This window comes from Dermacentor andersoni, chromosome 4 (assembly GCF_023375885.2).
Source record: "Dermacentor andersoni chromosome 4, qqDerAnde1_hic_scaffold, whole genome shotgun sequence".
Taxonomy (NCBI): Eukaryota; Metazoa; Arthropoda; class Arachnida; order Ixodida; family Ixodidae; genus Dermacentor; species Dermacentor andersoni.
This window is the reverse complement of record NC_092817.1, coordinates 30,548,991-30,564,752: the sequence shown is the minus strand read 5'-3', so window position 1 is coordinate 30,564,752 and position 15,762 is coordinate 30,548,991. Positions and strand designations below refer to the sequence as shown.

Sequence of the window (15,762 nt, the reverse complement as noted above, 5' to 3'; positions counted from 1 at the left end):
CGGTCAATACTTTGATATGCCAGCATGGTGTGGATCCTTGAACCCAAATATACATAGAAAAAGTAGAAAGTGCTCAGAATGAAGCTGTACAGTTTTTATTTTAGAATTATAGCAGAAATTTTAGTATGCCGGAGGCCAAGAAGAACGTAGGAACAACAGGAACATAGAAACAGGTGGAAAAAAATTGATATTAGAGTTATTTTAAGCATGAAATGCTTTTAGCTCCCGTTGTCGGCGACCTTCAAGTGACCCCGAGCCAAAAACCAGATCCTTCATCCGGGCACTCAAAAGAGAAAACATCCGGGCAAGTTGTGAGAACAAAATGAGTTCATCCGGGCAACCCGTCAAGAGCGTATACATACGCTAGTTACTTCTCAAACACATTACAAAAAAAAGTATTGCTCCCGAGTTCTTCAAAATGTTCGTTCACAATACCACTCAAGCTGTAACTTCTCGTACGCTCAAGTTTTATTTGTCATTTCCAATAGCGACGTTCAGAATGCAGATGCAGGCAACTATACACTTTATTGTCATCTTTTGGCGCTGAGACTGAGTTGCCTGTGGTCTTTTCAACGATGCGGTCCGGGAGGTCTGCGACGCGTCCGGCAGCGTCCAAGCCAGTAGCGTCCGGCGCTCCGTGGATGGCTGCTTGACGAGACTTACAATGAAGTTCTGTCAGTGAAAGGACTGCGTCCACATGGACCAGTATGGTGTGGAGTATGGTGTGGTGCGGTGTGGTGTGGTGGGGTGCGCCGTTGCGAACGTGCACTACACCTATATTAAGGTCGTGGCTAGTATCATGTCCAACCAATCTACTTTGCCGGTGGCCCTTTCATGGTTGCTTCTACTCTCGATTACGGGAGAGCCAGCTTTTCTTTAACTTCTAGGGTTCTATCAGCCAAAATGGCGATCTGATAATGAGGCACGCCGTATGCATGGTGCGCGAGCGTTTTTGCATTTCGCCTCCATCGAAGTGCGGCCGCTGCACCCGGGATCGAACCCGCCACCTCGAGCTCAGCAGCGCAACGCCAGTGTGTGCTACCGCGGCGGGTAGAGATTAAAGTTGCTTCTCAATACTTTCAATTCAGAAACAGGTATCTTTTTATGCTTACTACTGCCATAAAAAATTAAGTTTGCATTGGAACATGGGTTAAACGCGCACACGATAACCAAAAGAAGCGCTTACGCGCTTAAAATTGCGTTCTTGCTGGTTTGTTTTTTCGCGTCCACGCGCGTCTTTATACACTCTGGGATGAATATGCAAAACGAGCAGCCAATAACCCGCGCAAAATCTTGCTGGAGCGCGCTGCAGAGCTAACGAGGCAGGGCACTTGGTGCAACGCAGTGCCGCAAGTTGAATCGAGAGCCACACTCAGTCCTACTTCCGGTGAGCGTGATGTGCCACCTGAGCTTGATCCTCCCGTCGGCGAGCCGAAACAACGCTATGTCTAACTATATATATATATATATATATATATATATATATATATATATATATATATATATATATATAATCATTACGCTAATGAACTTCATAATTATTTTGTGTCACATATTTATATCTACGAATTATAGCCGGTGAGTCCGCAAGCCACTTGGAACGATTTCTCAGGAGTGCATCAGTTTCGAGATAATAATTTTCAAAGTTTCCGATGAAATGTTCCAGTTACCTTCATTTTTAAAGAAATAACTGGAATGCCAATGCATTTCGTCGGACATATTGAAATATGTCGAAACAGCCCTGAGAATTCCTTCCGAGTGGATACACCTTGCGAACTCGCCGGTTATAATTCGTAGATTCAAATATGTGCCTTAAAATAAGTTACATAAAATGTTGCTTAGCCTAGTTATGTTAATTCTTTAATTATGCATTTTAAATTTTCTTAGAAGTAATCGCAGCCTCGTCGAGTAATTTAGACTGAGGGTTAGAATTGGGGCTATCTGACAGTGGCGATTAAAAAACGAGTCAGTGCAGCTAAAAAAATTGCGTCCTGTATATGACAGGCACGTGGCTATGAGCATCGTTTGAGGTTCCGCGATGTGTTACCATATGGCGCAACACGTAGAGCGAGCGTGGGTGATGGCAACAAGGCGACGACACGACGAGGAGTTGACGACGATGGCGAGAACGCAGGCATCGAGGTTAATTTATCGCAATCCGGCTATGCAGCGTTACGTTGTTACATCTTTCTTTACGACCTGGGCCGCTCCTAAAATCGGTGCCTTGTCACGCAGCGTGTCAAAGCACTGGCTGCAACACGGAAGGATGAGAGAAGCAGGCGCGCTTACGCGACGTACGCGCCGACCGTCTCGAGGCGCTAGACTCACGTGGGCTTGAAGGAGTGAAATAAGCTTGTTATTCTCTTGTGCTGTGCATGCCTATGTGGCCTAACGGGTAGGGATGGTCATTATCGTTTTATTACAATAACGGTTAATCATGCGTCATTTTAACCTTTAGTCGATTAATCGCTTTTGATGTAGGGTTTGTCATGGTATAATTGATTAATGGAAATTTTTGCCCGGCACTTTCAGAAAGCTCGAACCACAGTTATACACTTTTGTAGGGCCATACCTTAATGATTGAGAGGTGGAACCAAGTTTGAAACACGAGTCTATAAACGTTTGATAAAGGATAATCTTTAACTTGTTAAACACTAATATAATTGTCGCCGGTGGCTTTAGAAAATATAAACAATATATGTTATAAAATTTGAATGGCACACAACCAGCATGCGAAAGTAGGTACTCGGACGCTATAGATTTGCTGCAATCGACATGAACTCCATCGCTACGTCAAATACATGCTACATGCCGGCGCGCCTGCTGTGTGTCACGTATTCAGTGGACTGGGAGTGGCACGACGATCCAACGACGGGGTTGCTATAGTATGCCTTGAATTTCGAAGGCATTTCAAGCCTGAGGCTTCGGGTAGCGGGGTGGTGTGTCTGGTGTAGGGGAAGATAACAGAACTGCTCGGCTGGGCGTCACTCGGGACTCGAAAAAACGAACAGTCGGCAGTCGCTTTACTACAGCCAGACAGTCAGTGGTAGTGCGTCGCCATTCTAGTGTGATTTCAAAATTTTCACGCCACTCCTGTCAAGCTCTCCAAAACGACTTATAGAACACGTCTAATCGCTTAAATGATATTGCGCGACATAAAAACGACACGGACGTGAGAGAAAACGACACACCAAGCGCAAACTTTCAACTAAGTTTATTGTGCCACTGCGTCATTTTATACATGGTAGGCAACGTAGATCGCGCATGCGCTTACAAGGAAATGAAGTGCGAATTCATGTAACATGGTTACGTGTCATGTGATGCCGCGTCCATGTAACTTAATTCTTTTTCTGTGAGAGCCAGGGACGGGAAGCTAACACACGCATCACCCAATTTCGCGATCATCTGCGCTTCAGATATCTCACGGATGAGCTGCGTACTGCCACGGGAAACAATCGTGCATTGATCCTCAAGAGGCTTGGATTACCAACTTGCCCGGAATGCTGCTCTCATTAAGGTCTAATCGATTATGTCGATTAAGTGAAAGGTGGACATCGATGAAGAATAATTGTTTTGCCGGATACATCTAATAGATTAATCGATTAATCATCCATCGATATTGCCAACCCTACTAACGCATATAGCACTGGGTGGTTCTGTCGGTAGAACCTGCTTGTCTTAAGACCCGTCAGTGATACTGCTATTTTAAGGCAACGGTTTCTTTGCTTACCCCTCCGTGATTTGGCGTGTCGTCGTCCGTCTCGCCAAGCAAAAGCTGTCGCTACTTAAGGCACCATACTGTGGCGGTCGCAAATACATTTTGCCGATATTTCGCGTGACTCGGCACCCGACGTGTCGGTGTATATGGCTGAAAACGTGGCTGGCACTGTGCCAAGCTCGCTATCTTCGCAGAGTGCTAAAGGTGCGCTATCGGCCGTCTATTTCGACGCAGCCGGTGCCCACACAGGCCAAATCTCGCGCGAAGTTTATAGTACATCGGAAATTAATCGCTCGAGAACATTGCCCCTGAAAGGTGCGTCACTGCGACTGGAGACCCGTTACGGGCTGGTTAGGATGCGTTCGTCGCCGAAGTGCTCTGAGTTTTTCGGTGGTGTGCTGAGCGGGTTTGTCTTGCAGGCTCATCAAAGCTTCGCTAACACCGGTTTCCACAGTACGTGGCATTGCATAATATAATTTTTAATATAATATGCCCAGAATGAGGCGAGACAGTAATCTACTTATTGCGAAGTGCTTGGTAAAGAGGCACCGAATGCGTCGCATTGTGAACTGTCAGAACTTCCGTAAGGCACGTCGCAGACATCCTCATCGCACAACGCCGGTGCACATCCAAGGGCGCGGAAGCAGTAAAGCAACACTGCCGTTTACCCTGAGATGAATGCGCAAAACGAGCAGCCAATAACCCGCGCAATACCTTGCTGGAACGCGCTGAAGAGCTAACGAGGCACGGCATTGTTCACTTGATGCAACGCAGTCGCGCAAGCTGCATCGAGAACCTCACTTGTTCCTACTTCCGGTGAGCGTGATGTGCCAGCTGAGCCTCATCCTCCCGTCGGCGAGCCCAAACAACGCTATGGCCTTTGAGTTGGGCAGCATGACTTCGCTTCAAATGGTTAGTGGGCTGCAGCGACGTTGCCAGAAATTTTCATCCCCTGGGTGCTGGTGTGGACATTCTCAAATGCCGCCATGTTGTCAACTTCTGCAATAGCGGCACTTTGAACAAATCAGAGAAGCCGTAGCAGCCCTCTGAGCCTAACAGAGCTGACAAGATGGCGAATTTGACAACATGGCGGATTTTGTCACTGCCCAAAGTAACACTTCCTGTTTCGAGCAGGCAGAACGGGAGGTCGTTGTATATTGTCATGAGTGTCGGTCACACAAAGCCAACCATATTCTGCGCGGTGTTGTCACGTGCCACTTTGCTTCGCTTCGTGTTCGTACGACAATCGGGGCCAGTCGTAACGTCACCGAGGTAAGCCTATGACATAAAAAGAAAACGCTGGTCATGGGCCCTATAGTGTAAAACCATTCCAATTTCTTGTTCCAATCTCCTCACGTCAAATTTACAGAAACGCCGACGCAAGCATAGAGCGTTGACCCGCAGCGTTACTTGAACACACCACTCAAACGCTCTCCTCGTTTATAGGAAGTCACTTTTGTTTGCTTTCAAAACGAACGGCATTGCATGTCATGACCGTTTTTTTTTTTTAACTAGTTGGCTGACACGAGGCGAGGAGCACGCAGCAGTTGGTAGAATTTCGGTGGAGCCGAGTTAGTCTAGTGAAAGTAAATAATCGGATTAAGAGGGTGGTGCCGGCGTGTGCAACTGACCCGCTTCACCTTGTTCAGCTTGCCGTGGCTGGTCGAAAATCGCGGCGATGTGCAACTGAAGGGCTAAAAATGCCACTAGAACGGATCCTGCGTGAAGAAGAGTTGGCAGTGCGATGTCGTAAAAGTGCCAGAACGACTCCACAATGTTATGCTGCCGCGCAAGAATGCTTATTATATGCAAATAAATTCATGCTCCCCGGCAGCTTCGAGTAGCCAGCGTTCGAGTGGTCGGTAGGCCGAACGGGGCAGTGTCCAGCTATTCCGAAGAAAAAAAAAAATTCAGCAGATTTCAGCAGCAGTGAACGAAAGAGCTTATCCAGGATGTGGACAATGCCACAACCATGGCACCGATAGAAGAGGAAGGTCCCGTGCCAGACTCAAAACTCCTAGGTCTATGGGAAAAGCATCAAGACCTTCAGCAGAGATGGCTAAAGAATAAGATCAACCGCACGCTGCGCCACGAACTCGCCGCCCTAGAGAAAGAGATTCAGGACTACTCTAGCGAGCTCAGCACTATGCAGTGGAACCAATTATGCGACAACATGAATGGCCAGTTGAGTAAAAATTACCCCTGGACCCTGCTTAAACACATGCTAGCTCCACAACACTCTAAATGTGTTGCTCATAAAAGGATTCAGAAAATCGTACACAGTTTCCTGGGAACAGACTCTGAATTCGTAAACCTCTTGATCGGGCACTATCTTAATACAGAACGGGAGCCGGGTGCATATATAGAGTACAGAGGAGACGAAAACACAACATTAGACGAAGATATCACCGAGGCCGAAGTACGCGCCGCTCTCAGCTGCCTACGCACGACATCATCAGCCGGTAAAGATAAGATCACCAACAAAATGCTCAAGAATCTAGATGACCCTACCATAACAATGATCACCAAGCTTTTTAATCAGCACTGGCAAAACGGTACTATCCCGCAAGAGTGGAAGCACGCTAGCGTGGTCTTCATTTCTAAACCGGGCAAGTCACTCAGTCTAGAGGACCTCAGACCCATATCCCTTACATCTTATCTTGGTAAGGCTATGGAGCATGTAGTTCTTAATAGGCTGGTTGACTATGCCTAAACCAACAGCCTCTTCCCAGAGACAATGATCGGCTTTCGACCCAAACTGTGCACCCAAGACATACTGCGGCAAGTACAAAATGATATCCTTAACCCAGCGCCTATACGCGCAACTCGAACAGTGTTAGCATTAGACATACACAAAGTGTTTGACAATGTCTCACATCGAGCCATTCTAGAAAACGTATCCAACATGAACATAGGTAAGAGAACATTTACCTATATTACCACATTCCTCAAGGGACGTACTGCCACCATAAACATAGGCGATATTGAAAGTAAAACCATAGAGCTCGGCACTAGAGGTACACCACAGGAAGCAGTACTTTCTCCTTTCCTCTTTAATACCACCATGAGTGGCTTATCCCGACAGCTCAAAAAGATTCCTCATATCAGGCACGCAATCTGCGCCGATGACGTAACAATCTGGACGTGCACTGGGTCGGATGGAGAAATTTCAGAATCAGTGCAGGCAGCGGCTGACGCAGTGCAGAAACACGCTCGCAACAATGGCCTCAGCTGTTCGCCGAAAAAATCAGAATTGCTTATAGTCCGGAACAAAAATCCCGCAAATCTGGCTGCCAATATGCCCGCACACATTCAGGTGCAGGTAGCTGGACAACCGGTCCCACCCGTTCCTAAAATCAGAGTGTCAGGATTGTGGATCCAGCAAAACACGCACAACCAAGAAGCCGTAGCACGACTCCAAACTGCAGCTAGGCAATTATAGAACCTTCTCAGGAGGGTCTCCAACCGACGGCACGGAGTTAAGGAGAAAGATGCCTGCAGGCTAATCCAGGCTTTTTTTCTGAGCAGAGTGGCGTATGTCTGCCCTTACCTGCATCTCAGGAAGAGGGATTTGGAACGGATGAACGGTCTAATCCGAACGTTATTCAAACAGGCTCTTGGGCTACCAAAGTGGACTAATACGGAGGCACTCTTGAGTCCAGGCGTGCATAATAACGTTGAGTAAATCATAGAGGCCCACAAATGGGCTCAAACAGTTCGATTATCCGGCACACACGCGGGACAGCGGATCCTCGACACCTTAGGGTATCGCCCAGCCTTAGACATCCCGCAACGACAGCGGATACCTAACACTATCCGGACCAAGATCATTATCCCCCCGCTTCCGAAAAACATGAGCACTGAAAACAGCGGTAGACGCAAAGCTAGGGCGGCGGCACTCTGGCAGTGCTACAAAAACCAACTCGCCATATACGTGGATGCTGCTCGCACCAGTGATGATCGACACTCCATAGCCGTCACTAATGGCGACGGACACACCATCAGCTGTGCGACGGTAAACACATATTCCATTGTGGAGGCGGAAGAGGCCGCCATCGCCATGGGCACCTCCATTCCGGGCACCAAGATTATTATATCCGACTCGAAAACAGCGATTCGTAACTACACCTCAGGTTTCATTTCCCCTCGAGCATTTAGAATCATCAACAAAAATCTCAATCAATTGAAGTTGGTGTGGGTACCCGCTCATGCGGGCAACCCTGGCAATGAGGCCGCCCACCTAGCCGCCCGAGCAGCTAGTAACCGGGAGGTGGGCTTGCCCGACGGGGTTGACCGACACGAAGGTATCCACACCTATAACGAAATGACCGTTTATTACCGCGAATCCAAGCGAATATATCCATCCGCGCACGAGACACTAACAAGAATACAGGCCACTAACCTCAGGAGAGTACAGACTAGATCTGTACTTAGTCCAAAAAGGCTAGCTGCGATGACCGGTGGTGAATATCCACCAAACTGCAAACATTGTAGCTGCCCCCTGGCGGACCAAGATCACATCTTCTGGGGATGCCAAAAGAACCCTCCCCCGAGAGAACTCTTTAGGCGAGCTCCCACACATGACGAGTGGGAGACGAAGACGAAAACTTCCAACCCGCAAGACCAGATACGGTTGGCGGAATGGGCTGATAGCGTCGCGGCAAAGCAGATGCCACGCTAGCCCACACCGCTGGGAAAGTAAACTCCACTCAAACTTCACAATAAAAGTTTTCTCTCTCTCTCTCTCAGCAGAATATGGCATCTTTATTGCGCACACATCAACTTTGACTTGGGGCGGCTTGCACGAACATTTAACAAAAATAATAATGAAGTTAAGAACGCGTTCTAGTGCTGCATAGGAGTTGTCTATGGAACATTCAAGAACGTGTTCTTAAATTCGTTATATTTTCGTTAAATAATGTAGTGCGGTCTAGGAGTTGTCTACGGAGCATTCAAGAACGCGTTCTTAAATTCGTTATATTTTCGTTAATAACATAATTAAATAATAACCAATTTGAGAACACGTTCTAGTGCGGTCTAGGAGTTGTCTACGGAACATTCAAAAACGCGTTCTTAAGTTCGTTATATTCTCCTTAATAAAATAATTACATAATAACGAATTTAAGAACGCGTTCTAGTACGGTATAGGAGTTGTCTACGGAACATTCAAGAACGTGTGCTTAAATTTGTTATATTTTCGTTAATGAACTCGTTAAATAATAATGAATTTAAGAACACGTTCTAGTGTGGTATAGGAGTTGTCTACGGAACATTCAAGAACGCGTTCTTGAATTCGTTCTATTTTCGTTAATACAATAATTAAATAATAACGAATTTAAGAACACGTTCTAGTGCGGTCTAGGAGTTGTCTACGGAACATTCAAGAACGCGTTCTTAAGTTCGTTATATTCTCCTTAATAAAATAATTACATAATAACGAATTTAAGAACACGTTCTAGTGTGGTATAGGAGTTGTCTACGGAACATTCAAGAACGCGTTCTTGAATTCGTTCTATTTTCGTTAATACAATAATTAAATAATAACGAATTTAAGAGCACGTTCTAGTGCGGTCTAGGAGTTGTCTACGGAACATTCAAGAACGCGTTCTTAAGTTCGTTATAATTTCGTTAATAAAATAATTAAATAATAACGAATTTAAGAACGCCTTCTCGTGCGGTCTAGGAGTTGTCGATGGAACATCCGAGAACGCGTTCTTAAATTCGTTATATTTTCGTTAATGAAATCATTAAATAACGAATTTAGGAATGCGTTCTAGTGCGGTCTAGGAGTTGTCTACGGAACATTCAAGAACGTGTTCCATAATTCGTTTTATTATTGTTATTAAAATAATTAAATAACGAATTTAACAACGCGTTAAAGGGCGGTCTAGAAGTTGTCTACGGAACGTTCAAGAACGTGTTCTTAAATTCGTTATATTTTCGTTAATAAAATAATTAAATAATAACGAATTTAGGAATGCGTTCTAGTGTGGTCTAGGAGTTGTCTACGGAACATTCAAGAACGCGTTCTTAAATTCGTTATATTTTCGTTATTAAATGTTCGTGCAAGCCACCCCTGGTGAGTTTTCGCAGGTTTGTGATGCCGCGTGACAAGTAGGAGGAGGGGGCACAGCTCGAAAGCTTTTTGACCAACAACGGCGGGCTAACGGCAAAAAAATTTGTAGAATCGAAAAAGAAAAAATCGTTTGTTCGCTCTAGTCATGCCTGATGAGTGTGTACACGTCATATGAGATGGGGAGTTCTCGCGGATTTCGTGACGTCGGGTGACTATCAAGTGAAGTGCGGTTGTCCCGAAAGATGTCTCACCAATCGTGGAAGACCGATTGCAGAAATGGAATAGAAACAGTTTTGAATACGTTTACGTTATAGTGCACTACGAGAAAGAAATTTACAGAAGAATAAGAATGGGTTAAAGGGCATACGCCAAGCAATACCAAACCATCACCTGTAGCTTACTGCTATCCTTGCAAAGAAAGTCGTACAATCATTGCACTCTACCAGTGCTAAAATAAGATGCAGAAACTTGGAGGTTAACAGCGAACCTTGAGAAGAAGTTGAAGACCGCGCTAGGAGCGATATAACGAGAAATATTAGGCGTACCGTTAAGAGACAGCGAGACAGGTGGGGATCAGAGAGTAAACGTAGGGAGCCGATATTCTAGTTGACATTACGAAGCGAAAGTTTAGCTGGGCACGTTATGTAATGCGTAGGTCAGGTAACCGGTAGTCTCTTACACAATGGGTGCCGAGGGAAGGTATGCACAGTCGAGGACGCCAGAGAATTATGTGGTGTGATGAAAGTGGGAAATTTGCAGGCATAATTGGGAATCAGCTATTGGAAATTAGGGGTAATTGGATATCGCTGGGAGAGGCCGCCGTCCTACAGTTAACATAAAATAGACTGATGATGGTGATGATGATGACGACGACGACGACGACGATGACGACGACGATGATGATGATGATGATGATTATGCTGATGAAAAGAAAAGCTAATGTGTCCCTTCGCAGCTTCTCGCTATAGTTGAAACCGCACTTCTTTTAATGGCTGATTGAATGGTTGCCGTGCATTCAGCATTTCCTTCTGGTGTGGTGGCACATGCCATTAAGCCTGTTGCCCCCGCCCTCCCCCTTTTCTACCTTCGCGGCGTATGTTTCACATCTTCGGGTTGCCGTTTCGGAGCATTCAAGCGGCAACCTTTTGTTCGGGGGATCGAAAACGTGCGCTCCGACTACATTCGGTTGGTTATTTCAGATTGCTGAAATCCGACTTGGGGCGCCCAGAAATGCTACCACAGACGTGATACGGGTGGTTTCCGGTCGCGTGAGCGTTGTGCAGCTTTCGTCAGTCTGCTTTTGCCAGTGCTATTTCGGTCGCTTAGGCGGATTCGTAATTGTGCTGTCGTGATTTGTGGCAAGAATCAGATGTATGCGTTAAGAGACAAAGCCGGTAATATCATTACTAATATGGATGAGATAGTTCCAGTGGCTGAGGAGTTCTATAGAGATTTATGCAGTACCAGTGGCACGGCGATATTGGAAGAGAGAATAGTCTAGGGAAGGCAGCTGGGGAGGATCAGGTAACAGCAGATTTGTTGAAGGATGGTGGGCAGATTGTTCTAGAAAAACTGGCCACTCTGTATACGCAATGCATCATGACTTCGAGCGTACCGGTATCTTGGAAGAGCGCTAACATAATCATAATCCATAAGAAAGGGGACGCCAAAGACTTGAAAAGTTATAGACCGATCAGCTTACTGTCCGTTACCTACAAAGTATTTACTAAGCTAATCGGAAATAGAATCAGGAACACCTTAGGCTTCTGACAACCAAAGGACCAGGCAGGATTCCGTAAAGGCTACTCAACAATAGACCATATTCACTCTATCAATCAAGTAATAGAGAAATGTGCGGAATATAACCAACCCTTATATATAGCTTTCATTGATTACGAGAAAGCGTTTGATTCTGTCGAAACCTCAGCAGTCATGGAGACATTGCGGAATCAGGGTGTAGACGAGCCGTATGTAAAAATACTGAAAGATATCTATAGCGGCTCCACAGCCACCGTAGTCCTCCATAAAGAAAGCAACAAAAACCCAATAAAGAAAGGCGTCAGGCAGGGAGATACGATCTCTCCAATCCTATTCACAGCGTGTTTACAGGGGGTATTCAGAAACCTGGATTGGGAAGAATTGGGCATAAGAGTTAATGAAGAATACCTTAGTAACTTGCGATTCACTGATATTGCCTTGCTCAGTAATTCAGGGGACCAATTGCAATGCATGCTCACTGACCTGGAGAAGCAAAGCAGAAGGGTAGGTCTAAAAATTAATCTGCAGAAAACTAAAGTAATGCTTAACAGTCTCGGGAAGAGAACAGAAGTTTACGATAGGTAGCGAGGTACTGGAAATGGTAAGGGAATACATCTACTTAGGGCAGGTAGTGACCGCGGATCCGGATCATGAGACTGAACTAATCAGAAGACTAAGAATGGGCTGGGGTGCGTTTGGCAGGCATTCTCAGATCATGAACAGCAGGTTGCCTTTATCCCTCAAGAGAAAAGTGTATAACAGCTGTGTCTTACCAGTACTCAGGTACGGGGCAGAAACCTGGAGGCTTACGAAAAGGGTTTACTTAAATTGAGGACGACGCAACGAGCTATGGAAAGAAGAATGATGGGTGAAACGTTAAGGGACAAGAGAAGAGCAGAAGAACTTCACTTTGGCCTAGTTGGTATTTACTGCATATCATATTGACCGCAAATAAGACGGGGACAGAGGGAGAGAACACATAAACAGCACGAGCCCATGCTGTTTGTGTTCTCTCCCTCTGTCCCCGTCTTATTTGCGGTCAATATGATATGAAGAAAAGAGCAGATTGGGTGAGGGAACCAACGCGAGTTAATGACATCTTAGTTGAAATCAAGAAAAATCAATGGGCATGGGCAGGACATGTAATGAGGAGGTAAGATAACCGATGGTCATTAAGGGTTACGGACTGGATTACAAGGGAAGGGAAGCGTAGCAGGGGGCGGAAAAAGTTAGGTGGGCGGATGAGATTAAGAAGTTTGCAGGGACAACATGGCCACAATTAGTACATGACCGGGGTAGTTGGAGAAGTATGCGAGAGGCCTTTGCCCTGCAGTGGGCGTAACCAGGCTGATGATGATGATGGTGGTGGTGATGATGGCGATGATGATGATGATTATTTGTGTGCATCGCAACAAAACGTTTGCTTTTGTTAGCACCACCTTCAGTTCTTCCTTTGAGTCGAGAGGCAAATAGCGACAGCGCCTTCATCATAGTGCTGAAAAGTTGCTGTACTGACGTAGGACTACGCTGAAAGCGATGGCCTCTGTAGTCGCCATTTCGTAGCCTTAAATTTCTTATGTGGCTCATGTTCTAGTTCACCGTGATGCAATGTGATGCGGCGGTATTCACTCAGACATCACCGGTAGCTCCTCTACGCCATCGTGTCCTTCCCTGTCACTGCTCCGGAAACTGAACGGAATGGTTCAGGTTGCGTGTGCTTTCTCTGACTCGGACTTGAGCCTTTTGCAATCCGACTCAGAGGACCGGATCGACCACTCTAATTTACCGTTAATATCAAAATACCGTTAAATGGCCTATGATGAGTCCGCCTAGAAACATTACGTGACGTTGGACTGTATTCTCCTTTGAAACTGGGCAGTGGCATGTCCCACCATGCTCCAGCGTGCTGTGAAACATTTTTATGCAACATTACGGGGTACTTCAGCGTCACCTATAACTCGAGGGACCAACGGCTTAACGAAAGTGATGCTACTTCCGGAACGCAGTGATCTCATGCAGGTTACTTCGCGCGAAAATCGAACTTTTGTTCCAGGCCCGTTGTACTAATCTGTGCCCTCTGTATGGAGTTACGCTGACGCGAACTAGTTACACGACCAGACTGGTAATAATGGTAAACCAAGTTCACAGTTCATACGCATCGAAAACTACTGCCGTATGCCAGAATATATATGCTCTGAGACAGACCCGTCAAGTTGTGAAATGACGTTCAATACGTGTTTGACCAATGGTTAGTGGCTGGATTCGATTCACGGACCATGCTTAGTTTTTATACAACTGCAAAGCTTTCTTTCTGACAAACCCGCATGGGTTTGCTTTGTAGTTTTAGGCTTACGCTAGGGTTGACGAAAAATTTCCCTTATCCTCCGAGATCAGCAGCGCGCCGCCCAATCTCGGAGGCCTTGGCTGCACCTTGCGGGTTTCTAAAAAAATTAGAATTATGGGGTTTTACGTACCAAAACCACTTTGTGGCACGCCGTAGTGGAGGTCTCCGGAAATTTCGACCACCTGGGGTTCTTTAACGTGCACCTAATTTTAAATACACGGGCGTTTTTCGGTTCCTTCGAAATGCGGCCGCCGTGGCCGGGATTCGATCCCGCACAGCAGCCCAACACCACAGCCACTGAGCAACCTCGGCGAATTTGCGGGTTTCTACAGAAATATTTCGCCATATTCGGTTTCGCAAAGTTCGGGCATACGTTGGTACCTGAAAATACCGCGTCCTCCATGCTCCGGGAGCACACGAGCGCGCACTAAACACTTGTGTGCATGTGTTTCTGGCAGATCGTACCCGGCTTCATCACCAAGGCCCTGGTGATCGTGCTCTACATGACGCTGATAAACTTCACCATTTCGCCGAATGAACTGTCTGATGTGCACGGCTTCGTGAACGACACAACTGGCTTCGCAGCTGGCTATCAGGACGCAGCCAGTGTGGCCATTGACGTTGCGCAGGTCGCATTCGAGTGACTTCTTCGCCTATCTGCAGACACTGAAGTTGTGAGACAGCTGACGATATCGTCACGTTTAATATAGTCGCTTCGCGGATGCGTTACGAGTTTTCAGGTGAAAGCGTGTCCATCAATACTCCCGGGGGACTCCTGGAGTATGCTGAACTGCACTGGCTAGGGCAAGTTGAAAGGGGTCGAACAGCGCGGCAAGGCGCGGTGACGTGTAAACGACAGACACAGTGACCGTGAAATTAGCGAAGCTTATTATATACGCCAACGCGGCACGTGATTCACGTGTTAGCATGCCTTGTGTATCGCTACTTGGCAGTGAAATGCGCCACTTATCGAATGTGTTCTAGTCCACCAAGAGCAGTGGGGTGCGATGGTTTTGTGTTGTTTTCATGTTTTCAGCGTATCTTGTTTATCCTGTATATTGCAGAGGACATAGGGCAGTGTTTCAAACGGCGCACGCAAGCGATTTTGCGTGCACGGAAACCCCCACGCCCTGCTTGCGTCCTTTTGCAGGCCTTTTGCTTTATTTTATATACCTTCCTGCGTGCTTTCATACGCCGGATACTTTTCGTCGCCTAACTTTGGGTGCGGAAAACTCCCTAATGTCGAGTGGCGGGAGATATGCGGGCGCTGACACCTTCATGTGAAAAACAAAAATATGGCTCCTACCGATATATATATATATATATATATATATATATATATATATATATATATATATATATATATATATATATAGCTGTGCTTAAAGACAGCATGATTTAGTAGGCATGTTGTGAAACTATTTGAATACCGAACTTCATTGCTGATTTTTGCTGATTGAATTAGCGTTCCAATGACGACATAGGCAACATCCAATGCAGCTATTCCCGCTATAGCTAACCGCGCAATCGACGCAATCTTTTCTTTAATTAATGCATATTTTTGGGGTTGTCGCACACATCTACAGCTTACCACTCATCAGTGACAACTAGTCTTATCCAAGGTTTCATGTGAAGCATGCAGACATTTAATCAACGCGTTCTCAGTGTTGCAGCCCCAAAAGGTTGGTCGGATGGTTGGTTGGCTGGTCCTTCCTTAATGAAATGGCGCAACTGACACTGGAGTAAGGACCGGAACTTGGGCGATACAGGTTCAAGAAAAAAAAAAGCTTGAAGAAAATGCTCGAGGAAATAATATTCAGGAAAATAAAGGACCGGGAAAGTCTCAGTTCTTCCTGTCGTTTTCTT

The 15,762-nt window shown here is 46.0% G+C and overlaps 1 protein-coding gene across 1 annotated transcript in view; it reads left to right on the top strand.

Annotated features, from left to right (window-relative positions):
• The window catches only part of LOC126536851 (Na(+)/dicarboxylate cotransporter 3-like), a 32,353-nt gene extending 17,159 nt beyond the window's left edge, over positions 1–15,194 (top strand). Inside the window, exons 10-11 of the mRNA XM_050183870.2 lie at positions 4,493–4,630; positions 14,355–15,194. Coding sequence (XP_050039827.2) covers positions 4,493–4,630; positions 14,355–14,540 — 324 coding nt within the window. The 3' untranslated portion in view covers positions 14,541–15,194. The remainder of the gene's footprint in view (positions 1–4,492; positions 4,631–14,354) is intronic.
• Positions 15,195–15,762: the final 568 nt, after the last annotated feature.